This window comes from Macrotis lagotis, chromosome 1, assembly GCF_037893015.1.
Source record: "Macrotis lagotis isolate mMagLag1 chromosome 1, bilby.v1.9.chrom.fasta, whole genome shotgun sequence".
NCBI classification, from domain to species: Eukaryota; Metazoa; Chordata; class Mammalia; order Peramelemorphia; family Peramelidae; genus Macrotis; species Macrotis lagotis.
In genome coordinates, this window is record NC_133658.1 from 371,337,746 (window position 1) to 371,364,591 (window position 26,846).

The following is a 26,846-nucleotide window of genomic DNA, read 5'->3' on the forward strand; positions in this document are numbered from 1 at the left end:
CAAACAACCAACTTTGGGTTTCAGAAAGAAGGAATTCAAGTACCAAGGAACTACAGTCAGAATATAATCAGAATCACATACTACTGGAGGGTTGAATACACACACATATAGTTTGGTATAGAAATAAATCCAATTCAACTGGGAAACAAGTGAGGATGAGGGCAGGAAATCAGTCAGTAAATATTTCTTAGCAACATAATCAGTGCTAAATGTTGGGGAAACAAAGAAAAGCAGAAGATAATCCCTGCTCTAGTGGAGGAACAACAAATGTATATAAATGAAATGCATAGACAATAAATTTAAAATAAACAACAAAGGAAAGATGCTAGAATTAAGACAGAACGGAAAAGTCTCTCAGTGGGATTTTAACTGAGACATGAAGGCAACCAGGGGAGTCAAGAGGCAGAGATAAGAGGGAGAACATTCCAAATATGGCAGTCAATCAAAATGCCCATCCGGGGAGTCTAGGTGGATCACCAGTCCTGGAGTCAGGAGGACCTGAGTTCAAAACTAAGTTCAGACACTTAATAATTACCTAGCTGTGTGGCCTTGGGCAAGCCACTTAACCCGGTTTGCCTTGGAAAAAAAAAGAGTAGCAGGGGAAAGGTGGAGTGTAAGGTATAAGATTAGAAAGTGTGTTTGTTTTTGTGTGTGTTTGTGTGTGTGTATGTGTATGCATATGCATATATGTCTAGGATATGAAGAGCATTGAATGTCAAATAGGGAGCTTTATACTTGATCCTGAAAGTAATATGGGTTCACTGCACATAGTGAGACCTGCATTCTGACAGCTATTTTTTTTATCCTTCATTCTCCAAGAAAAACATGACATCAGGGATAAAAAAAAATGTGATGCCATGACAAACACATGAATTGGATTTGAGTGAGGGAGTGCTGTGCCAAGTCACCAGCCTCACTTTCTCCTCCAGAGTCATCTAGATCCAGTGGCCAAATATGAATCAGGATGACTGGAGATGGCTCTGAATGTGAGGCAATCAGGGTTAAGTGACCTATCCAAGGTCACACAGCTAGTTAGTGTCACTTGTCTGAGACTAGATTCAAACTCTGGACCTCCTAACTCCAAGGCCATTGCTGTACCTACTGTGCTATCTGGCTGCCCCTCTCTGACAGCTAAGTAGTAGAGAAAGGACTGGAATGGGGAGACTTATGGAAGGCAGACAGTGGTGGCAGTGTCAGAAGAAAGAAAAAAATACATATGTGAGCTGTTATGAGGGTAATATCAACAGGACTTGGTAACACAGTGGATATGATGGGAAAGAGAAATGAGGCTGGGTCACTGGGAAGATGATGGTAACTTCAAAGGTAATTAGGAAGTTAGTAGGGGAGGTTTAGATGGATAGATTCAGTTTTGTACTTGCCGAGTTTAAGAAATCTTATGGGGCAGGGGTGGCTAGGTGGCTCAGTAGATAGAGCACTGGCCCTGAAGTCAGGAGTGCCTGAGTTCAAATCCAGCCTCAGACACTTGATAATTATCTAGCTGTGTGGCCTTGGGCAAGCCACTTAACCCCATTTGCCTTGAAAAATCTTATGGGATATCTAAGTTATCCCATAAGGGTTGAGTGTTGGAAGTTAGCAGAGAGGATAGGGCTGGATAAATAGATCTAAAAATCATCATCATGTGACCTAGTTGATGATACAATAAGAGTTTAAGGAGTGGGCAGATAGGTAGAAGAAAAACTATTAGAGTGGTGTCACAAAAACCTAGAGACCAGAAAGTATCAAGGAAATGGTCAACAGTGTTAAAAGCTGCAAAAAGGTCAAGAAGGATGAAGACTTGAAAAAAAGACTATTAGACTTGACAATTAAGAGATTCTTAGTAATTTTGAAGGGAACAGTTTCAGTTTAATGATAAGGTAGGAAATGTGATTAAGTCTAAAATAAAAAATTGTTTAAAAGAAAGAGGAGAAATAAAGAAAGAAATAGTAACTAGGTAAATATTAAAGAATATTTGGGGATTATATTACAGTTTGTCAGTTAAGCATTTATTAAGTATATACTAGGGATAGAACACCAGGCCCAGAGTCTGGAAGATCTGAGTTCAAATCTGAATTCAGACACTTACTCGCTGTTTCTTTTATACTGTTTGCCTCAGTTTCCCTAACATACAATTGAGTTAATAATAGTACCTACCTCCCAAGTTGTTGAAATGATCAATGAGTCCTAAACTGAGCTCTGCCTTCTATAGCCCACAACCAACTATGTTTTTGTCAAAAAGGCAATCACCCTGTGTCCACACCCTATGCCCTCATCTAACAATTAGCTATCCTTCAGAGTCTCCTCTCTTCCAATAAATTTTTCTCAATTTTAGACCCAGGATAATATTTGTAGCCTCTGACTTTTATGAGGTTTATTGTTTGCACCATTCATTTAATGTTTAGTTGTCATTTTTATGTTGTTGTCTCTGTAATGAGAACTAAATTTGGAGTCTCATTCTTTTATGCAAATGACTCCCAAATCTATTTCTCTACTTAGAACCTTTCCCTAGAACTCCTGTCTGATATTTATATCAACTGATGGATATTCCCAGCTAGATGGCAGGTTAGTACCACAAATTCAAAAAATCCAAAATTGAAATTCCTCGGGCCAGCCCACATCTAGAGTGCTATGTTCAGCTTTGGGAGCTACATTCTGTGAAACACATAGACAAACTGAAGAACAGTCAGAATGGTGAGGAGTCTTGAGACCATGTTATCCATACAAAAAAGTGGCTGAAAGAACCAAGTTTTTTTAACTTGGAAAATGGAGGACTTAGGGGTACCATGCTGGCTGTCTTCACATATTTAAAAGTCTGTCATATGGAAAAGTATTGATTTGCTCACTTGCCCCCACAGGGCACAGAACTGTAATAGTTAACAGTTGCCAATATAGATTTAATTTACTTATGTACCTGTTATTTTCTCTGATACAATATAAGCTCCTTAAGATTTGGCATGGTCTCATTTTTTATATCTTATCTCCAGCACCTAGCATAGTGTCTGATACATAAATGTTTAAATATTTGTTGACTGATTGGTTAATTACTACAGTACATAATATACTACAGTATATAGTAAACACTATATGCTGTGTTCCTAACAGAACACAGAACTGTATTTTAGCAGAGCATCCCATATTATTCTTGTAAAGAAAATGGATGGGGCAGCTAGGTGGTGCAGTAGATAGTAGGTCACTGGCCCTGGAGTCAGGAGGACCTAAGTTCAAATTCAGGCTTAGACACTTAATAATTGCCTAGCTGTGAGACCTAGGGTAAGTCACTTAATCCCATTGCCTTGCAAAAAAACAAACAAAAAAAAGGAATAGGGCTTAAGTGATGATGCAATGAGATGGATTCAGAATTGGTTGGATGGATGTACTTAGATTAGATTAGCCATCAATGGTTCAATGTCAAGATGGTAGGATATATATGCAATGGAATGGCAGAGAGATACATATTTGGCTTTGTGTTAAACATTTTAATCAATGCCTAGTATTTTTTTTATCAAATTTCTCTATGACACATAGTTGGAAGGTATGGCTAAGACACTGGGAAACAGAATAAAGCTTCAAAAAGATTTTGACAGTCTAGCATAAAGTACTGAATCTAGAAAGATGAAATTCAATAAAGAATAATACTTGAGGGGTGGCTAGGTTGCACAGTGGATAGAGCACCAGCCTTGGAGTCAGGAGTACCTGAGTTCAAATCCAGTCTCAGACACTTAATAATTACCTGTGTGGCCTTGGGCAAGCCACTTAACCCCACTGCCTTGCAAAAAAAAAAAACAACTTGAATTTTAAAATGTTATACTTGGATTTTTAAAAAATCATAAGATTTTAACATAGTAGAAGCATAATTGGACAGCAATTTGTGTGAAAAAGATAGGGGGTTTAGTGGAATGCAGGTTCAATCTGAGTCAGCAGAGTGATAAGGCAGGCAAAAAAAGTGTGCCATCTGAAACAGAATTAGGTTTCCAGGAGTAAGGAGAAGTAGTGTCTTGTATTCAGGCCCCATCAAGCACATCTGGATTAGTGCACTAAAACAATACTTAGCAGCTATAGATCTGACTATCCTCTCCCATGATCTACCATCTCCTCTATCATCTACATTCCCCCTCCCCTCCCCCTGTCCTCTTTCTCTCCTTTTTCTTCTAGATTTCTATACCCTATTGAGTATGTATGTTGTTTCCTTAGAGAATGGATTCTTAACCTTACTTGTCTCATTTGTCTCCCTTAGATGGTTTCATGAAGTCTATGATGCACTCATCAAAATAATATTTTAAATTCATAAAATAAAACACATATTTGTTTTTCAAAGGAAATCAATTATAGTTAAACAATTACCAAAAAATTTCTTAAAAAACAAATTCATAGAAAACTGGGACACTTATGCATTGTAGGTGGAGTTGTGAATTGATGCAACTTTTCTGGAGAACAATTTGGAACAATGCCCAAAGGGCTATCAAACTATGTATATCCTTTGACCCAGCAGTACCACTACTAGGTCTGTATCCCAGAGAGATCATAAAAAAGGGGGAAAGACCCACATATACAAAAAATATTTATAGTAGCTCTTTTTTATGGTGGCAAAGAATTGGAAAATGAGGGGATGCCCTGTGGTTTATGAATTTAATGAAGTACTATTGTTCTATAAGAAATAATGAACAGGCAGATTTCAGAAAAACCTGACAAGACTTACATGAACTGATACTGAGTGAAGTAAACAGAACCAGGAAAACATTGTACACAATAACAGCAACATTGTGTGATAATCAACTATGATAGACTTAGCTTTTCTCAGCAATATAGTGCTCAAAGACAATTCTAAAAGATTTTTTGGTTGTTTTTTTGCAAAGCGATAAGGGTTAAGTGACTTACCCAAGGTCACACAGTTAGGTAATCATTAAATGTCTGAGTTGAATTTTGAATTTAGGTCTTCCTGACTCCAGGGTTGATACTCTTATCCACTGTGCCACCATCAGTTTATCCCAGTGTTTGTATAGGCAACCAACCAGGGTTATATAGGTAGTTATTGTACTTGTCCTTGAGTACATTAAAGAGTAAACTCTTGGAGTTCTGAGCCCATGATCTATTTTTGTATTCCCCAGCTCATTAGTTCTGAGCACAGAAAAGATGAAAGATAATGCAAACAAAAATAAAAGTTGACGAAGTATCATAAAATGATGAAATAATCCAATGCAAATTTAAATGAGCGTAATCATATTGGAGAAAAAAATCATGTAGGAGAATCAGTTTTAGCATATCCATTGGTAATAATTCCCCACCGTGGTCCCTTTCTGTAATTACTAGTCATGCATTCATGTTTCTATTACTTGCTGCTCCTATATTAAGATATGTAAGTTAGGATTGAGGGAATCAGTTCCCTAATTACAAGTAAAATTTGTCCTATATCTACAACCCAACTCTCCCATTTCCCCAAAACAGCAAGTGTTGCTAATGCTTGGCTAGTGATCCTACTGTTATGCATAGATGTCCTTAACAGGATATTGAACAGTCAGTTTCAAATAACTGGTCTCCTGGGACAGAGAAGACCAGATCCCAGATGACAGGTCCATCTGACCTTCTTTTTTGATGAAGAGGCTGACAGAGCTGCAGACAAGTATGCACACACATTCTGGATAGTTTCATGCCCTGCAAATTCCCTCTCTCTGTATGTCTATCTGACTTAGCTTCCCCCTGCAAAACCAGCACAACTTGCTGGACTTATCCTCCCCATTCTGGACAATGCTATAATAGGTACTCAATAAATACTTGTTGAATGACATTGACTGGACAGTACTTTTGACATGTAACAAAGTAAATCTATTTTGCAAGGCCATTTTAGGAATTTTCTATGTACCACCACTGTCACTTGTCGATCTGTAAATGTTATGAGAATAAGTACAATCTAAAAAGATGTCTCTAATATTTTAAAGATCATTTTCATTTACTTATAGTCACATTTTTTCTTATTTAAAATTTAAAAAATTCTAAATTTAGTAATTATCAACATTTTTAAATAAAAAGATGTGAAATTATTGCTTACAATTTTTCAAAGAGGCATATTCAATTTAACAAAAAAATTTTAGCAAAATCCCAACTGTGATCCCAAATAACTCCTTTTTTGTGTTTTTCGTTGCTATTGTCAATGATACCTATACAACTGAAATGATTCTGTATCTTATTCTAGTTCTATTCTATTTTAGTTTCTTTACTCTGCAAGATGTTCCTATTAGTCCTTCCATGTTTATATCATTCACATTTATCCTTTCTATTGTCTTATTTTTCTATTACTCTAAAATCCATCACTGAATTGTAAAAAATGTTACTTCACATAAAATACAGTAGGACTAAGGTTCTTGTTTAAGAAGAGGGCTGGGCCTGGAAGGTAATGATTCTGGTCTCCTATTGACATGTTATTTGGCATGTTATCTGACTGCTGCCTATAGTTTTCCCATTTTTCTTCAGTATCTTCAGTTTTTAGTTTTCTTTAGTATCTTTCTATCTTTGGTATATATATATATATATATATATATATATATATATATATATATAATATGTATGTATTTACCTTAGTATATATAGTAAGGAATATATATATATATATATATATATATATATATATATATATATATATATATATTAGGTTTTTGCAAAGTAAATGGGGTTAAGTGGCTTGCTCAAGGCCACACAGCTAGGTCATTATTAAGTGTCTGAGGTCACACTTGAACTCAGGTACTCCTGACTCCAGGACCGGTGCTCTATCCACTGAACCACCTAGTCGCCCCAATATATCTTTAATAAAATATCCCTTGAGTCTTTCATTTGCCCATCCTTGGGCTTATTGGATGCCAAGGCTACCTCCAACCAAGAGTGTGCTAGAGTCAACTCAGAATGACTCCTGAGAGCTAATTGTTAAATTTTCAGTTTGAATAGTTATACCATTGAAATCAGCAAATGCTACAAATCATGGATTGATTCATTGTTTTATTCACTGCCTAAACTCTAGACTTCAAACAATGGAGAAAATGCTAACAAAGTATATTAAACTTAAAAGTGTATCTCATCATAGGTCCTACTGTTATGCATAGATGTCCTTAACAGGATACTGAACAGTCAGTTTCAAATTTCAAAAGAGATATTAAACATTTACTAATAATATATCATTGCCTTCAGGCTTCCAAAGGGATTTAATAAATCCCACTGTTGCTTCCCCCAACTTCTTGTCCTTTACCACTAATTTTGCTTCACTGTTACAACCAAACATAAAGAAATGTATTTGGTGACTACTGTACTCTAGGCGAGAGGCAGCCCATGGTAAAGGGGATAGTCTTGTCAGGAAGACAAAAATTAAATCCTGCCTTTGCAACACAGACAGTTGTTTGCTTAGTGACTCAAGTCAACTTTATAAGATTGTTAGGGGGCAGCTAGGTGGCCAAGTGGATAGAGCACTGGCTCTGGAGTCAGGAGGACCTGAGTTCAAATCCAACCTCAGACACTTAATAATGACCTAGCTGTGTGGCCTTGGGCAAGCCACTTAACCCTATTGCCTTGCAAAAAATTTTTAAAAAAAAGACTGTTAGTTGCACCTGAATGAGTCCAAAATCCATGAAATCCTCATACTGAGTTCAAAAATAAAATCATTAACCATACAAACTGACAAGATATTTAATTCTTAGAAATGAGTATTACCAAGCTCATGGAGTGGGTGAACAATACTTGGTTCATTTTCCAAAGTCTGAGGAAAAGAAGACAATTTCTGTAACACAAAAAGTAATCATCATGGCTTGTTGCAAAGAGACCTGGACTTGGTGTTCCAAGACCTGGGTTTGAGGTTTTGTTTTGGTTTTTTTTGTTTTGAGGTTTTTCCAAGGCAATGGAGTTAAGTGGCTTGCCCAAGGCCACACAGCTAGGTCATTATTAAGTGTCTGAGGCCGGATTTGAACCCAGGTACTCCTGACTCCAAGGCTGGTGCTCTATTCACTGTGCCACCTAGCCGCCCCTGGGTTTGAGTTTTACCTCTGCTAAACCAGCTGTGCAAATCCAACTGGTATGCAATCCTCAGTTTTCATCTCTGCAAAACAAGAGTTTGGACTAAAAGTCTCTAGAATCCCTTCTAGCTCCATGTTCTGAATCTACTGTAATCATTACTTCTGGCCATAATACTATCCTGAGCCTAGTCCAAAAAAACTATTTTGACTGATTTTTTACTCTCTAAACATCATGGTTAAAATATATTGACAGCAGGGGCGGCTAGGTGGCACAGTGGATAGAGCACCAGTCCTGGAGTCAGGAGTACCTGGGTTCAAATCCGGCCTCAGACACTTAATAATGACCTAGCTGCGTAACTGTGGGCAAGCCACTTAACCCCATTTGCCTTGCAAAAACCTAAAATCAATATAGATAGATAGATAGATAGCCTAAGAGTATTACTATTCCTCCATTTCTTTATGCCCCCTTTCTCTCTTTTCTTCTATTTTGAAGGGTGAATGTTAGGGTTAGGGAATTTTTCAAGCAACAAACCCCAAAAGAGAAATGCAGTTGTTTAGTGAGATCAAGTATCATTGCAGTAGTTTTAGAATGAATGGGTTTTTTAAGTTGATGAATAAGCCAATACTTCAGGTATGTTTTTTTTTTTAATTGTTGTTTGGTATGGGACATTTTCATTTTGAGCTGAAAGGGCAACCCAGAGATAACCCACTAAAAGTCCTAACAGAAGACAGTTTGCACTCCATCATTCCAAACAGCATTGCTGGGACTTCTGCTCCCAGTATCTCTTAGATTAGCCCTCAGCTATTTTTACACTGCCCTTACATTAAGAAAGGAAACACAGGATCAGCAGCAACGTGTAAAACCCCATGCAGGGTCTAGAGAATAGATACAATTATCTGCATCTCCTAAGACCCTGAGAATCGGGGGTAAAATACTAATCTCAAAGAGTTTTCCCTAAAGAGTTAACTCTGTTGCTGAAAATGACTTCATATCGCACATCATCATATAGTGAATTGACATTCATTACCTTCAAAATATCCCTATGAAGTAGGTGAAAATAGGAATTATGTGTATATATTTTGTCAAAGGTAAGGCAGGAGATTCTACCCTGAACTGTGCTCATCACACCAAGAAGATATGATACTTGCCTTAGGAGTTTTCCAGTTCAATCTCTTCATACTATAAAGATGAGAAAATCAAGGCTGAGAAAAATTAATTTGCAAAAGATGACATAAGGAGTAAGAGACAGGCCTAGGTTTTGAACCCAGAGCTTTAAGATCTGAAATCTGGGGTCCTTTTCTTTTGGCAAGGAAACTAAGGACTTACAACTAGTAGCAGCTCCCAATTAAGACACATGTTAATAATGGTGGAAAAGAATGACTTTCAGGATATTAAAAAACCTTTCTTTTTAGAAACTTGAAAGTACTCTTAGTACTTAATTGTTCCAAATGATTTAGGATTATAAAGCTGGAAATGATTTTAGAGATTATCTAATCCAAACTATACCTTTTATAAATGAGGAAATTGAGGCCCCAAGAGATTAAATGGTTTGATTTAGATCACACAAGTAATAAATAGTGCTGGAAATAGAAAAATTCAATGCAAAACTCTGGGATACACTCCAGACATTTAATTCTTTGAGTGTTTAATAAGTTATATGATTGCATTGCATGGTTCAATTATCAAAGGCAAAATCATTTTTAAAATAATTTCCTCCAAGGATGAAACCAGAGCAGAGTACATTCATAAATATACATAAAACTGAATGCTCACAATATCTTAACACCTTTAAAAAACTTTTTTTTTTAGGTTTTTGCAAGGCAAATGGGGTTAAGTGGCTTGCCCAAGGCCACACAGCTAGGTAATTATTAAATGTCTGAAACCGGATTTGAACCCAGGTACTCCTGACTCCCAGGCCAGTGCTTTATCCACTACACCACCTAGCCGCCCAGAAACTTTTAATACGTTATATATTACCATGTAGCCAATTATTTTATATAATTTGGCACTGAGTAAACCACATGTTGAAACATTGTTCACTTCTCATGAAACCATACTTCTGACACATCAGATAGAAAGCATACCTTTGATGCACAAGACATTTTTCCAAGTTTATGGAGACAGTCCATGAGTTTTTTGGGTTTTTTTAGTTTTTGCAAGGCAATGGGGTTAAGTGGTATGAGTTTTTTTTAAGTAGATTTTTATTGGATATCTTTTGTTTTTATATTACTTAAATTTTCTTTCATAATCCCTTCTGATTGCCACTTATAACCTTTATAATAAAGAATTTTTTAAAAATATGAAGGGAAAAATTCAGCAAAACTGATAAATACATTAAAAAATAACATCATATGTAACATTCCACATCTGGAACTATCCTCTACCCTTAAATGAAGTGGAGGTATCTTTTTATATCTCTTCTTTGAGTTAAGTTTGCTGTTGTACTTTTTCAATGTTCATTTTTTTTTTTGCAAGGCAATGGGGTTAAGTGGCTTGCCCAAGGCTACACAGCTAGCTAATTGTCTGAGGCTGGATTTGAACCCAGGTACTCCTGACTCCAGGGCCAGTGCTCTATCCTCTGCACCACCTAGCTGCCCAACATTCATTTTTAATGGTCTTGTGGTTATGTTTCCATTTCCATTGCTGTAATGATCACTGTGTAGTTTTGTTTTATTGGCTCTCCTTTCTGTACTTTGCATCAGTTCATCTAAGTCTTTTCATACTTCTCTATATTCATCATAGACATCATTTCTAATAGCATATTAATATTCCATTAAATATTAACCTTTAGACAATATCATCTAGAAAAGGAAGAGGTTGGATTAGTTGATCACTAAACACCTTCCATTTCTTAGACTTGATTGTAGTTTTATCTCACTTTACATGGTCTTTTGGAGTATGTGGGTGTGAAACACTGCCCTCTCCTGGATCTGTAAGGAGTTGGGCTAGCACGTTCCAGAATCAGAAAACTGACTTTAAATTTGGTACCCCAACCCACCCTATGGGCAAATCATAAGTTATGGTAATATCAGTGGCAAATGGTAAATTATGATAACATCCTATTTATTGAATTTTTGCTGGATTTGGTTCTGGTCCCCAAAGAAACTAAATGTAATTTTGTCTAACATAAAAAAATAATAATAGGAAATGTGAAACATAAACATTTCTAGATTTCTAGGATATTAAGAGATAAGTAGGGAACAAGTCCTTATTTGATATCTTTCTGCTACATTTATGAAGTGAGTGAGGCTGAGAATTCTCCATCTATACTTTAATTCTATGCTTAAATTATGTGTGTATCATGTGTAAATTATGTGTGCATATTCCTATATAGGTAAACATTATTTTAAAACTTTTATTTCAGTTCAATTAACAAGCACTTATTTTCTCTCCTCACTTCCTCTCATTTTGAAAACAAGAAAAGCAAAATCAAAACTATGCATGTATATACATATATAAATACATATATAAACATATATATATATATATATATATATATATATATATATATATATATATATATAAAATTACTTCAAGAATAAGTGTTCTCATAGGACTTGAAGGTATTTCTTATAGCTACCCTGTAGTCCTGTGGTGAGGTAAAAAATAAAAATGTAATTATCCTCATTTTACAAATGAAGAAAGTAAGGCTCAAAAAGCTTATTATTTCTCCAAGGAATCTGGGACATCATCAATATGGGCAGAGGTTCTTCAGCAATACAGATATATCACAAGACCTCTAAATTTTAGAAAATCTTAAGGAGCTGCTGTGCTGGAAAGGAAAATTCACTACCTGTTGGTCAACTTCCTAGCAATGTATCTCTCTATTTAGAGAGGCCAGACCCACATTAGGAAAGTTTGTCTTTCCCTGCCTTGGAACAGGCTACTCCATGCCATGAGACGACAGGATTTTAGTGGAGAATATATCTGAAAATATAATACATGTTATATATATACATATCGTGGGGGACTGATGATTATGTGTTATTCACTCATTCAAAAAATTATTATGTACAAATCAATCATGCCTTTATGTCATTTACATATATGTATACAAAAACAAGTATACATACATATATACATATTCTATCAGGTAGGTTTATACATATACCTTTTCGCCATTTTTGTAAGATTTAGAAGGATAACTTTTTCCTACTGACCACCACTTAGGGATCCTGTTCCTGAGTTCAGTCACTTCTGCTAGCTTAAACAGCAAGGCTATTAGGTATACAATGTAGTCTGTGAATGAAGTGTGTGAGTGTGTATGTGTGTGTGTGTGTGTGTGTGCGTGTATGTATGCATATGCACACACATACATATATTAACTAGAAACAGTTCTCTCACTAGAACATAATGAATAATGTATAATTGACTGAGACATTATAGATTCTAAGTGGTTTATGGCACCAGAAGCCAATTTTATCAATAATGATTTTACAGACTTTACCATAGAAGCTATATGTGGTTTGAAAACTGGATCTAATGATAATTTATAGAACATTTCACAGTTTTTGCCCAGGTTTCCAGAAACACCAGTTTTCCAGACTTCTTTTTTTTTTAGGGTCTTTTTTCTTTGCAAGGCAAATGGGGTTAAGTGGCTTGCCAAGGCCACACAACTAGGTAATTATTAAGTGTCTGAGACCAGATTTGAACCCAGGTACTCCTGACTCCAGGACCGGTGCTTTATCCAGACTTCTTCAAACTTGTAACTACTAATGTTGAAACTGTGCTCTAATTTATTTCCTTCACAGTGCTTTTGCTGCCTTGGCCTAGTCTGCTCTTGAGCCCCCTTGGCTATTTTTACTTTGAGATGCTGCAGGTGCCAGGCAGCCCTAGAGATGGCAGTGGGGGGGGGGGGGGGAGATGTGTGAAGGCTCAATTCAGCCTCTCTCCTGAGCCTGAGGCTGGTACTGAGAGCTGGGTATTGAAAGGCCTGACAGATTTGTAAGACAAAAAGGCTTTGTCACCTTCAGACCTGTTTTCTTCCAACTCCCACTCAACTAGCTCTTTAGGGAATTTAGGAGTAGGTTAGGATTTGAATATTCTGGGACTTTCTAGTCCCATCATGTTCTTCTTGCTTTGGAGCTTTCAGATGATGAGTTTATAAAGTGGTATAGACAATTAATCTGTTTTTCATATCCCTGGTCTAGCCAAGTCTGATATAACACTCATCATGGCAACTATAAGAAGGAATCCTTCTAAAAGTTCATGAAGCAAACTTAGAAAAATTTCATCATAAAGACATATAGTTAAAAGTCCTATGATGACATTTAATACAATAAGATTAATTTTATTCTAATAATACTATCAAATTTACTAAATAATAATGGATAATAATCTGTGGCCTTTCTTCCCATCTCATCTTTCTTTCTTTTAGCTCTCTCCTATCTAGAGCTTGAGGCATTCTAGGTGGGAGGGAGGAAGGGAAGAAAGTAGGTAGGTCTGTAAATACATAAAGGCAATCCTAGAATATATACTGGGTACCCAAACTGCTTATTCACAGCAGACCATGGGGTTGGGATCTTAGAATTTCAAAATCTTTCTAAGTTTCACAAGTCAACATTTTCTTTCAATCTTCTCTCCATCCTTTATGAAAGAATGCTGGTAAAACTCAGGGTGTTTCCATTTTAGACAATGAAAAATTTGAATAAACAAACCTGATATCCTTGTAGTTTGAGCTAGATGAACTCAGAGGAATAGAGAATTTAAAACTGGTTATGAAAAGAAAAGATGGTTTTATAAATCTTACAAAAATGGAAAAAGCCTCTTTTTTAGGATATAAAGTACAGTAGCCAAAAAGAGAGCAAGAGCAAGAAAAATAAGCAGCTTGTCTGTCAGTTCTCTGCGGTTGTATTTGGTAATGAGCTTCCGTCCCAACTGGATAGTTCCTGACATAGACTTAAATTCTTCATTTGCATCCAGGATAGTTCGAGAAGAATTTGCTGAAAGAAAAGTAGGAGGCTGTGCTCAGTGAACATCATGAAAATGAAGGAAGCTCTCTCAGGTGTTCCTGGCAAGGCTGCAGAAAGCAACACTGCATTGGAGCACCTGCCTGCAGGGCTGGAACTGAGACTCAGACGAGCCAGGAATAAGACCATACATAACCTGGCATTTTCCCCCTCATACCTGACAGCTCATTAATGGCTTTTACTTTAAATGAACTTTAAATGACTTGAGTCACATGGTAATTCCTTCAAGAAGTCAAGATTCAAGATTCAATCACTAGACTGTAAGAGTAGAAAATAGTGTGATTCCCTTTCTGATGGTCAAGCATAGCTAAGGCAGCCATGAATGGGCAGGCTGTACCTCGCTGGTAGGAATGTCAATACCTTTGCTTTTGGGGGGGTCAGATCCAAAGGGTTATAGGCTACATGTGGAACCACTCTGTGCCAGAGTATGGATCCTAAAGATAATCTTTGTCTGTGCTACCTCCATGCACTATTCCGATTAGGATCTATTTATGCTAAATTTACTTCCATTTGTGTTTGTCCTTTCTTACTCATTAGATCATAAATCTTTTTTTTTTGTTTATTTAGGTTTTTGCAAGGCAGATGGGGTTAAGTGGCTTGCCCAAGGCCACACAGCTAGGTAATTATTAAGTGTCTGAGACTGGATTTGAACCCAGGTACTCCTGACTCCAGGGCTGGTGTTTTATCCACTGTACCACCTAACCGCCCCTAGATCATAAATCTTGAAGGCAAAGCTCATGGCTTTTATTTACTCTGTATTTTTCTACAAGTGCTCTATTAAGGTATTTGATAGAGAGATCACATTGAGAATGACCCTGGCTGGTACAGGATTTATAATCTCAGAGAGTGACTCTGGAGACAAACTACAAATCTGCCTATTGAAATGATGTACTGGGGTAAAACAGAACCTAAAAGAGTAAATGAAAAGACTTCCCTTTTATAAATTTCCTAGGAGTGAAAAATCTGTTGCTATGCTATGTGAAAATCAACTAAATGATCTTTAATAATCCTTTCTAGAGTTTCTGATTTTTTTTACTTCAAAAGAATTTCCTAGCGAAATTCAAAGCAGAAGCCCCAATGGCTTAGTCAGGAGTTTATAACAACTATGACTTCTTTCATCATTATAAAAACTCCCCAAGATGAAAAATCTATTAAAAAACACAATGTAACTTTACGAACCACTGACATCATGAGAAATTAGATGAAAATGTATTAAGAGCTTCAAAGCAATAACAATCTTAAACAATTGAGCTCCTAAGAAGGAATGAGTCTCCTGACCCTTGCTCTGGTCTTACCTAAAATTTGCATTGCTTCTTCACTCTGGCGAACCTGCTGGGACATCATTCTGCTGATGCCCATCAAGCTTTCTGTGATATTGCTGGAAGTCTGTGCCAGGGTCTCCTTAGTAGTTTTCCTAAAAAAGTAAAGAGGAGTGTGAATAATATCATTGTTTCAAGAAACTAGTTTCCTGAAGATTCAATTTGATATCTGAGATCTCCAAGAAGACAAGAACTACACCTTTTCTAAACTTTCTTCCAGCAGTCCTCTAACATTTACTTATGATGTCTCTGAATAACAATAGAGATCGTCTAAACTTGTGGTGTCAAACCCAAATAGAAGGATCCCTGCGGGCAGCATATTAACCTAGAAAACCACAAGGTAACAGTATCTATATTGTATTTTTTTTTATTTTATTAAATACTTCACAATTACATCTTAATCTGGTTTTGGTAGCACTCTAAAGAGTTTTTAGAGGCTTGCACCCTTGTGAGTTTGCTACTTCTTATCTAAACCATGAAAACAATACAGGTAAAAGTAATATATAAAAGGATGATAAAAAGGATTATTACCTCTGCCTCATGTCACCTCCTTGAAGAAGTTCTGCTTTTTCTAAATTGTCAATTGCAATTTTACAAGCAAGATTTGCTTTCCTCCAGGCAGTCTGATTGCTGGAATCAATAAAGATATATGCATTTTTCAGTGATAATGAGCTGCCAAGTCTCTGGGTAAATAGAGGCAATTCAGGCAAGACAATGGTTGAAGCCAGCTGGCCTCCCTGCCCTCATTCCACTCTCAGTCTTGTCTATATGAGATCACTCTGCATCACTGCTGAGAAAATCAAAGAAACAGCACCTGAAGGTCTGATCCCTTCTTGTACCATATAATATGAAAAATGGATAAAAGAGAAAAAAATCCTCAAGATAAACTTCATGCTTCAGGATGCTATCATCAATAGAGAACAGAAGCATAAGTTTTACAATCTGAAAGGGCCAGAGAGATCCCAGAGTCTAGTCATGTCCTTTCAGAGAAAAGGAAGCTCAAGTCAGAGGACAGATGCCATAAGGTATTTTTTCAGGGAATGAGGTGACATTTTGACATTTGACATGATTTATTCACATTCTCTCATTGACCAAGAATTTAATTTAAATCTGCAAAATAATTTCCTAAGTTAAGGTTATGGTCTCTGACCATGAAATATTTGAGAATCAAACCTGTAACTCTGTTCTCCTTAGCAGCATGCTCAAACCAACTGGACTAACCATTATAATTTTGCAAAAATTTATCTTTAATATGGAAATATGTGTAACATGATTGTACATCTCTAACCTATATCAGATTATTCACTATCCTAAAGTAGAGGGAGGGAAGGGTAGGAGGGAGAAAACAATTCAAAAATTAATGTTGAAAAATTATCTTAACATATAATTGGAAAAATAAATAACATTAAAAAATTTGTATTTAAAAGTATTTACAAATAAATGTTATTGGCTAAAGAACATCATAGATTAATGTGGTTTCAATATACATATTCTAACAAAGCAACTTCTCCATCATGACACCTTATTCTTCTATAATTTACCCAGTTACATTTGCACAATGAAGAAATTTCCTATCATGATATAGGGATGGAAGAAACTCACGTGATACACAAACACAATCAAATTATCACCTAATAACTACCATAAGAAGTAACATTTACATAGTTTACTATGTATCAGGTACTGTATTAAGTGCTTTACAATTATTATCTCTTTAGAGCCCCAGAACAACCAAGGGAGGGAATTTCTATTGTTACCTCCATTTTACAGGTGGGGAAATTGAGGCAAACAGCAAGTAACTGAGACAGAATTTGAAATCAGGTCTTTCTGTGTCTATCCACTGTGCCACCTGCCTGCCTCAGCACATAGTTAAAGCTGATCAATGAGTTAATCCACTAGAACCTCTGATCCACAGCATGGATGACACAGATGAAGGTAATGATTTCACCTACCTGAGCATCTGCTTTTTGTGATTCTCAACTTCCTGAAGCAAGGCTTGTTTCTCAGATTCTTTATCCTGTTCTTTAGCCATCTGCTCAAGTTCCTTTAGGTGAAAATGATTGTATGTGAAAATATTTTAAAGCTATTCATTCTTTAAAAACATATAGAATGTTTTCCATTTGTGGAATTCAAAAATTAACTGAATACCTCTGGTGTTCCATGAGAGAAAGCAGATATGTATAAAGTACTTACTAAATAACAATCAACAAACCATAAAAGATAATTGATGACAAAGTTTACAATTTTATACTATTTGTTGCTATCCCCAAAGTTGGAAGTTGTAATTCACCACTGTTTCCTTGAGAGTTCCCTCCTAAGTTGGTGTACAACATATATTCACTATATAAATGAAAATGAATTAAAATGAAATGACACTATGGTTTAATAATGATCAGAAAGACCTGCATTCAAATTCCAAGCTTTTAGCTTATCCCTCTAGCATCCTAGATCCTTAAGAAAGCTACTTAGTTTCTTAGAGAAGTCTCGACAACTCTTTAAGACTATAAGTTGTAGGGGGCAGCTAGGTGGTGTAGTGAATACAGTACCAGTCCTGGAGTCAGGAGGCCCTGAGTTCAAATCCAGTCTCAGACATTTAATAATTACCTAGCTGTGTGACCCTGAGCAAATCACTTAACCCCATTGCCTTGCAAAAAACAACAAAAAAAAAAACTATAAGTTGTAGAGAAGGTTCCTACTGACATTAATATACAAAGTTTTCCTATCTTCAAGTACCTGAAATTATAGATCCAGTTTCTATCCCTATCCCTAAAAGAATGCCACAAAACCAGTTAGGAATCTCAAGTCTGGAGAAAGTTTTGCATCAATATATGCTATCAAAAAATTCAATGAAAGGTATATCTTTCCTTGTCTATACTCATTTCTTATGACCCAAAAGCCTTTCTTTTGTTTACTTGAAAAAACAACTGTCAGGTTCTCTGTAACTATGGAAGTCAATGTTGTAGTTTATTATGTACCATTTTATAGTGCCAGATGAGAGTTCTCATCTAGTTCAATTTCCTTATTTTATAAATGAAGAAACTGAGACCTAGAAGGGGGAAGTAACTTGCCCAAGATTATTCAGGAGGTAGAAGACTGAGGAACAGAATTCATATAGCCCATATGATGTTTTTATTCTGTTGCTTTGTTTCTTTATGAGATGTGGGATTTTCCTTGATCTATTTCCCAAATATTTCAATGTCTACGTTGATATTGAACTGGCTCAGTGATTACTTCTAAACTACTGACTTTTTTCTGCTCTCCTTCAAACAATGCCAAGCACTAAACAAGGCAGGGAAAAGAGGAAAAAGGTAAGGTAAGCTATTGGGAGTAGGAGAGCCTTCACCCTAAAAACTGAAGGAAAAATACACTGGAAGGAAAGGTATAAAAAGCCATTTGATTTATAACAAATCAATCAAAGCTGGTCATATAAGCTTCTGGACCTCAGATGTCACTTGATAAATGATAGGTTTGTACTGGATGATCTCCAAACTCTCTTCAAGTCTAAATTCTATGATTAAAAAGCTGCTGCTACACCAAGCCAATAAAATACATAAGCCAAGCAGGATCACTTTTACATGGGAAGAGTTTCAGAGAATTCAGAGGTAGGTTCTGGAAAGAAAAGGGAGGTGAAGGCAAATCTTCCAGCCCAGTAAGAGAGACAGAAACACATGTACATATAGATCATCATATATATAAAACAAATCAACATTTAGTATAGTAATCCAAGGGAAGGAAGTCCTCATCATGGTAATTCTTCATTTTCCCAACCACTTCAAAAATCTCAGTTGCCAGGAAAATTCTAGCAGCACTTATCTTTTGGGAGGAAGAGAGGGAGTAAGTAAAACATCTGATTTGACATATGATAAGCTCACCATCAAGGAACAAGCCTTCTATTTGGTTATACACTAATCCTGACTAAAACTAGCATCACAAAATAGAAGGAATGGATGTGTCCAGCTTGGCTTTAGGCTTCAAATAGCTGCTTATTTTTATAGAAAGTCAATATAGAACTGAAATCACCAAAGCTTTTCTAGTATTTAAAGGGGTTAACCATTTTAAACCTTTAAACCTTCATCACTATCCCAGCTGATCTCCAGAAAAGAGCCACCTTCCACACATCAACAGGTCCCTAGTTCAGTAGCTGCTCACCTGTATTCTGAGCCGTAAGTGGTGAAATTTCTCCTTGACTTTAGCATTTAGTTCTGTGAGTGTGCTCAAGGGTCCTGAGCAATCCCGGATATCCTAAAAAACAGGAGAGATATGAGTGTTTTCTTCTCAATTCAATGACATGAAGCATCTCTTCAGTTTCATCATTTGGAAAAAGAGCAGGCTGGTCTTCATCAGAGGCCCAGGTACTCAAAGAAGTCCCCAAGGCACTTTTGGGGGGTGGGATCTTTGAGGTCAGGACTATTTTCATAATAATACTAAGATGTTTTAATTTTTAATTATGGCATGTATAGGGAAGTATAACCCACATAACATTTTAGGGAAGATGATTCTCAATAAATTTTATGAGCATAAAAGACTCTGAGAACAAAAAGTAAAAGGACTGCTGGCCAGACAGACTTCTGAGGTCTCCTTTATCCCAAACATGTTTGTGATTCTACACTTCTAACTTGAATGCTTACCTAGCTTTATTTATTTTCCTATCTGAAGCAAGATAATTCAAAATTTCATGTCAATTATTCTCAAAATTTAATATTTTAGGGAAAGGAATATGAAGACCCAAACTACTCTAGCTTCATTATTCCCAAACCTTTATTAAAATGCAAGCCCGTTAATATAACAACAATAATACAAGTACTTCCAAGTTTACGAGCATTTTCTTCAAAACTCTTGAAGATAAGTAATACATTTTCATTGTCCTTATTTTTTCAGATGAGGAAACTGAAGTTCAAGGCTCAGAGAAATAAAATGACTTGTCTAGGGGACAAGGCTAATGAGTTTCACAGCTGGGGCTTGAACTCAACCATGGCTTTCAATCCCAAGTCTAGTACTCCCTCCTGCCCTTCCTCATGGTATAGTGAAAGCAACTGGTCAAAATGCAATAAACCAGACAAAACACAAAAAAATTTCAAAAATGAAAATTGTAACTCCTGTAAGTGGCATAATATAAAAATCCTAAAACAGTACTAAAGAGAGCATACAAAATCTGAATTCATGAAATTTATAGAATGCATTGCAGTTTTTAAATTTTATTCTGAATCTAACCAATACCAAATAAAATGAGCATTTCCATATATGCAAAGTAGAAAAAAGTTTACATATGAAACAGTGAATATTATGTATAGCTTGTTTTTTCTTTAAATATATATTAACTTCAAAATAAAACTTTCAAATCTGTCTGGCTTGTTTGTTGTTGACCTGCTTTTTGTTTTCTTTTATGTCAATGGTCTTTTCCTTTTTTCTTTTTTCAATCCTAGTGCAAATCTCAGCCCACTCTCAAACCCATTCACTTCACTCCCTCTCCACCAAACAACAACTGGGGGAAAGAAACCAAAACCCTTATAACAAATATGATTGTAATGTTGAAAGAAGCTTCAAGGGTGTATTTCAAATTTAATTGACAGTTTCTGGAGTTGGCTTGGCTTATAGAATTAAAGCACTTTTGTTATTCATCAGCATTTCTGAGAATCCACAACCATTAGTGAAATTTACTGAACTAATCCACACTGTTGAAGATAGAATACAATTTTATCTAAATTAAGGCTAAACTCACTGTTCTAGCATAAATACAGAAATGGTCAGAAGTATTACCAAATATAGCTAAGACAATCACACTTTTGAGATTCTAAATCACAGTCCTGACTTCAGTCCTATCCCATTCAGAAAAATGACAAAAAAAAAAACCTTCAGCCATATATGCTGATTTTTGGTTCAGAAAATATAGTCATTGAAAAAGGGTAAAAACATCACTTGCACAAAAATATTCATAGCAGCCCTGTTTGTGGTGGCAAAGAATTGGAAATCAAGTAAATGTCCTTCAATTAGGTAATGGCTTAGCAAACTGTTGTATATGTATGTCATAGAACACTATTGTTCTATTAGAAATCAGGAGAGATGGGAATTCAGGAAAGACTGGATGGATTTGCATGAACTGATGGAGTGAGATGAGCAGAACCAGAAAAACACTGTACACCCTAACAGCAACACATGGGGGTGATGATCAACCTCATTCATTCCATCAGTGCAACAATCAGAGACAATTTGGGGCTCTCTGCAATGGAGAATACCATCTGTATCCAGAGAAACAACTGCGGAATTTGAACAAAGACCAAGGACTATTACCTTAAATTTAGGGAAAAAAACTGATATCTTATTGTCTGATCTTGCTATCTCTTATACTTTATGTTTTTCCTTAAGGATATGATTTCTCTCTCATCACACTCAATTTGGATCAATGTATACCATGGAAACAATGTAAAGACTGACAAACTGCCTTCTGTGAGGGGTGGGGGGGAGGGAAGTAAGATTAGGGGGAAAATTGTAAAACTCAAAATAAATAAAATCTTTAATAAAAAAATAATAGTCATATTTAAAGTTTATGAACAGTAAAATTTTGGTATAGATTGGTTACAGGAAAACAATGATAACAAAAAAGCATTGTTTCCTTATTTTTAACTCACTAATTTACTTAAACACAAAGACTGCAACTGTATTTAAAAATGCTTCCTTTTCTAAAAAATTAAAATTGATGGTGACTCTAAAGAGAACATAGAGATAAATGATGAGCATAATAACAAATAAAAATAGAAACAATAATAAAAAAATGATAATAATTAGCATTTACGCAGTGTTTACTATATGCCAGACACTGCAAGGTAATCATGTGATTTTTCCCATTACCTTGGGAGGTGTTATTATTATCTTTATTTTACAGATAAGGAAACTGAGGAGATAAAAATTTAATCAATTTGACAAAAGTCATGCAGTTATTAAGTATCTGAGACCACATTTGAACTCCGGTCTTCCTGAATTCAAAGTTCCATCCACTAACTACTGAGGTAAACTAGTCCTAACCATGATGATCTGCAAGCAAGAAATGGTATAAAAAGACAACATTCAAAGACATGTATCACTGCAAAGTGAAGAGGTTCTAAAAAGAGCAAAAGCAAGAGGCAGGCAGTTCTAGTGCTGCACTGATCAGTCAGTCAATAAGAACTGTATAATCACTATGTGCCAGAAACGGAGCACTAAGGACATAAAGAAAAGTAAACCCCTCTACATGTTCAAGTGATCTCAGTTCATTCTACCTTCTCCAGCAGATTGTCCCCTTTATCATCCTTATTCTCTTATTTATCATCAATCTCTCCCTGTATCCTGGCTATATGAATACTGTCTATAAACACACTCCTATCCCCCTGTTCTCAAAAAACCTGTCACCTAATCCATCCATCTCTGCTAGCTATCATCCTCTTATCTCTTCTTCCTTTTGTGGCTAAACTCCTTGAGAAGACAATCTACAATTGGTGTCTCTAAGTGCTTTCCTCTTCCTTTCTTCCCTATTCTCCAGAGTCTGGCTTGCAATATCATCATTAAATGCTCCAAAGTTACCAATAAACTCTTAAATGCCAGAGCTGATGATTTTTTTCTCAAGCCTCATCCTTTTTGACCTTTCTGCAGGTCACACAGCAATCACCCCTTTCTCCTGGATACTATCTAGATCTTGGTAACATCATTCTTTCTAGGTTCTTCTGTCAACTTTCCTTCTCAGTCTTCTTTGCTGGATCTTCATCTAGTTCATCTAACTGATTTGCTGCAGGGCTCTGTCCTGAGTTTTCTTCTCTACAGTATATCACTTGGTGATTCATCAGCTCCCATAGATTCAATTATTATCTCTCTCTGCTAATGATTCTCAAATTTATCTAGTCCTAACCTCTCTTCTAACCTTCAGACTTATATTTCCAACTGCCTATTGGATAAACTGGTTGCTCTAGACATCTTAAACTTAACATAGCAAAAACTGAACTCATTATCTTTTCTCCAAACCTACCCAGATTCCAAACCTCTTAATAACCGTCAAGGGTACCATCATCTCAGGCACTCAAGTTTAAAACCTAGGTGTCACCCTCAATTTCCCACTCACTCTCATCAATGATATTTAATCTGTTCTGAAATTCTATCTATTCTACCTTTGCATCATCTTTCCTATTGACTCCTCTCCTTTGACTCTGCCAACCTGGTGTGGGCTTTCATCACCTTCTGTCTAGTTGGTTTTTCAGGTTAGTCTCCTTGCATCAAGTATCTTCTCACTCCAGTTCATCTTCTACTCAGCAGTCAAATTGATCTTCCTAAAGTGGTTTAACCAAACCACTCTCCACACAATAAACTCTGGTGGTTATCTGGTGTCAAACAGTCTTACTCCTTTTCATATATTCTGCCACAATGACCATTGACCTCTTTGCTTTCCTCAGATTAAGATGACTTGTTCTTCATTCTTGAAAATGATCATGCCAGCTTGGAAGTTGATGCCATGACAAGCAAGTGAACTGGATTTGAGTTAGGTGGTGCTGTGCTATGTTAGCAGCCTCACTCTCTCCTCCAGAGTCATCTGAATCCAGTGGTCAGTTAAGTATCAGGACAACTGGAGATGGCCCTGGATTTAGTGACTTGCTCAAGGTCATACAGTAAATGTCAAATGTCTGAGGCCAAATTCAAACTCCTATCCTTCTGACTCCAAAGCCAGTGCTCTATCCACTGAGCCACCTTCTAACTCCAAGCATTTTCACTTGCTGTCCCTCAGGCCTATAGTTCCCTCCATCCTCATTTCTGTCCCCTGGCTTTCATGAATTCTCAGTTGAAGTGCTACCTTCAGAAAGAATATTTAATCATTCTTACTCAATCTTTGTGCCTTCCTGCTGAGAATATTTGCAATTTATCTTGTATGTATTTTGTTTAAATATGGTCATTTGCCTGTTATTCCCCCCATCAGATGTAAATTTATGAGAGCAAGAATTTTTTGTGGGGGGGGGGGGAGGCTAGGTGGCACAGGGGTGGCTAAGTGGTGCAGTGGATAGAGCACCAGCCCTGGAGTCAGGAGTACCTGAGTTCAAATCTGGCCTCAGACACTTAATAATTACCTAGCTGTGTGGCCTTGGGCAAGTTGCTTAACCCATTGCCTTGCCAAAAAAAGAAAAAAAAAGACTTTTTTTTTCCCCCTTTTATACCTAGCTTTAGCAAGATGCCTGGCACATAGCTGACAATAAATGCTTGTTGATTTGGAACACAGTGATTATTTTATTTTGTATTCCTATTATAGTTGAAAACACCACCAATCTCCCAGGTTGCCTACTTCAATTTCTTCCTGAATTCTTTCCTCTCCCTTACTCCATAAATATAATCAGTTGCCAAATCTTACTTCTATCTTCATACCTCTCCTATAAATCTATCCTAGGGGCCATTTCCAGTCTTCCTGATTTATATCTTGTCTCTGAAACCAAATGACTTTGGAGAAGAAAGTGAGGCTGACAACTTTGCACAGCCCTCCCTCACTTAAATTCAATTTACTTGCAAGTAGAGGCATCTTCCTGATGTTTTCAAGAATAAAGGGGGGGGGGGAACAGCTAGATAACACAGTGAATAGAGTACTGGCCCTGGAGTCAGGAGGACCTGAGTTCAAATCCTCCCTCAGACAATGAATAATTGCCTAGCTGTGTGATCTTGGGCAAATCACTTAACCCCACTGCCTTAAATAAACAAAATTTAAAAAAAAATGAAGGGAAACAACAACTAAGTCAATATCCTAGTTCAAGCTCTCACTTCTCACTTAAACTGCAATGATATAACAGGGTTTCAATGCCTCATATATCTTATGCTATCAATCTATCTCCCAAACAGCTGCCAAAGTGATTCTCCTAGACTTACTTGAAGGATGCTGGGTGAAGAGAGCAAAACCAGAACATAGTAACAAAGTTATATAGTAACAGCCACACTGTGATGATCAACTATGATAGCCTCAGCTCTTCTCAGCAAAGACCATTCCAAAAGACTTGTGATGGAAAATACCATTCACATCCAAAGAAACAACTGTAGAATCTGATCAAAACGATTTCACTATTTTTATTTTTTTTGTTTTTCTTCCCAGTGGTTTTTCCCTTTTGTTTTCATTCTTTCACAACATGACCAATGTGGAAATATGTTTAACACGATTGTACAGGTAAAACCTATATCTGATTATCTGCTGTCTTTGAGGAGGGGGAAGGAAGGAAAAAAATGTGGAACTCAAAATCGTACAAAAATAAATGCTGAAAACTATCTTTACGTGTAATTGAGGGGGGAAAATACAATCGAAAAAAATATGATTTTCCTGAATTGCAGGCCCCATTTAGCAATAATGTTCAGAGGCTCCTTACTGTCGCCGGTATAAGACTCTTCACAACCTGACCCCCACCTACTTTTCCAGTTCTCTCCCTTCGATGCATTCTATAATCAAACTACTAGTTAGTCCTAAAATATACTGATTTTCTGTCTCCATGCCTTGGCACTGTTTCCTACATCTGGAATGCTCTTCCTCCTGGCCTGTCCTCCTTGACATCCCTTACTTTCAAGGTACAGAGGTTCCTCCAGTCATCTGAGACTTTCCCCAAAGAGTGTCTTCTTCAGTGAATCTGATAATTTCCTATTTATTTACATTGTGTTTCCCCAATCGGTATGTATGTGGGGTAGGGGCTGCTTTTGTGCTTTGCTTTTCTTCCTCTCTCCACAGATCAGTACTAGGATAGCCTCAGCTCTTCTCGGCAAAGACCGTTCCAAAAGACTTGTGATGGAAAATACCATCCACATCCAATGGAGCTGGAGACTATGCTCGTCTGGCATGCAGTAGGCATCTAATAAATGCGTATTGCCTGACTGACTGTCTTTAGAGCCTGGCACGGTGCACAGCACCCAGGCCGGGGCACAGCACGGGCTTTGGGAAGGAGTCCCAGCCCCGGCGCGCCAGTGAGCACGGGAGGGTCAACTGTAAACCCAAGGGCTGCGCGGGGGGCTCCCTCGGGACCCCGAGTCTCATCTCTACCCCACCAAGCCCAGCGCAGGGAGACCAAGCAGAACAAGGCGCCTCCGCGGTGGCAGACGGGCGGATGGGCCCAGGGCACCAGAGGCTAATGGGACTAGAGGGGAAAGGGAAAGGAGAGCGAGGACCAATGAAAAGGGGGCGAGGGCCGCCACCAACCAATAGGAACGAAGGAAGGGCTGAAACTAACGGCAACGGAGGAGAAAATGGACCAATGAAAGGGGAAGGGGGCACGAGGGACCAATGGAAATAGAGGTGAGGTAAAGCACGAGGAAGCCACAGAAACGGGGGAGACATGGGGGCGGGGCAGCGCGAGAAGCCCAGGCCGGGAGGGGGAGGGGTGCGGAGGGCGCGGTTCTCTCTCTCTCGGGGCCCGGGAGGCCGCGGCCGTTGGGGCTGCAGCGCGAGGACGAGGTGGCCAGAGCGGGGCCCCGCTACCTGGATGAACGCTTTAACCTCCAAGTCGAAAATGACAATCTCTTGGTTACACATCCGGACGTGGACATCCAGGGCAGTCGCCATCTTGGGGACGGGCTACGGGCCCCGTAGAGGCCAAACCAG

The 26,846-nt window shown here is 37.3% G+C and overlaps 1 protein-coding gene across 1 annotated transcript; it reads right to left on the bottom strand.

Annotated features, from left to right (window-relative positions):
- Positions 1-11,501: 11,501 nt before the first annotated feature.
- On the bottom strand, positions 11,502-26,841 carry BNIP1 (BCL2 interacting protein 1). The gene is made up of 6 exons (XM_074212395.1): positions 26,724-26,841; positions 19,424-19,516; positions 17,227-17,318; positions 15,806-15,904; positions 15,251-15,369; positions 11,502-13,928 (listed from the first exon to the last, which is right to left on the bottom strand). The coding sequence occupies exons 1-6, from the start codon at positions 26,805-26,807 to the stop codon at positions 13,732-13,734; spliced, it is 684 nt and encodes a 227-aa protein (XP_074068496.1). The 5' UTR covers positions 26,808-26,841; the 3' UTR covers positions 11,502-13,731.
- Between the last annotated feature and the right edge of the window lie 5 nt (positions 26,842-26,846).

Excerpts from the sequence above, each read along its gene's own strand:
- BNIP1 (XM_074212395.1), bottom strand. The coding sequence starts at position 26,807 with ATGGCGACTGCCCTGGATGTCCACGTCCGGATGTGTAACCAAGAGATT. Across the intron at positions 15,905-17,226 it reads CACAAAAAGCAGATGCTCAG|CAATCAGACTGCCTGGAGGA; the intron begins GTAGGTGAAATC and ends TATTGATTCCAG. Across the intron at positions 15,370-15,805 it reads GGAGGTGACATGAGGCAGAG|GAAAACTACTAAGGAGACCC; the intron begins GTAATAATCCTT and ends TTACTTTTTTAG.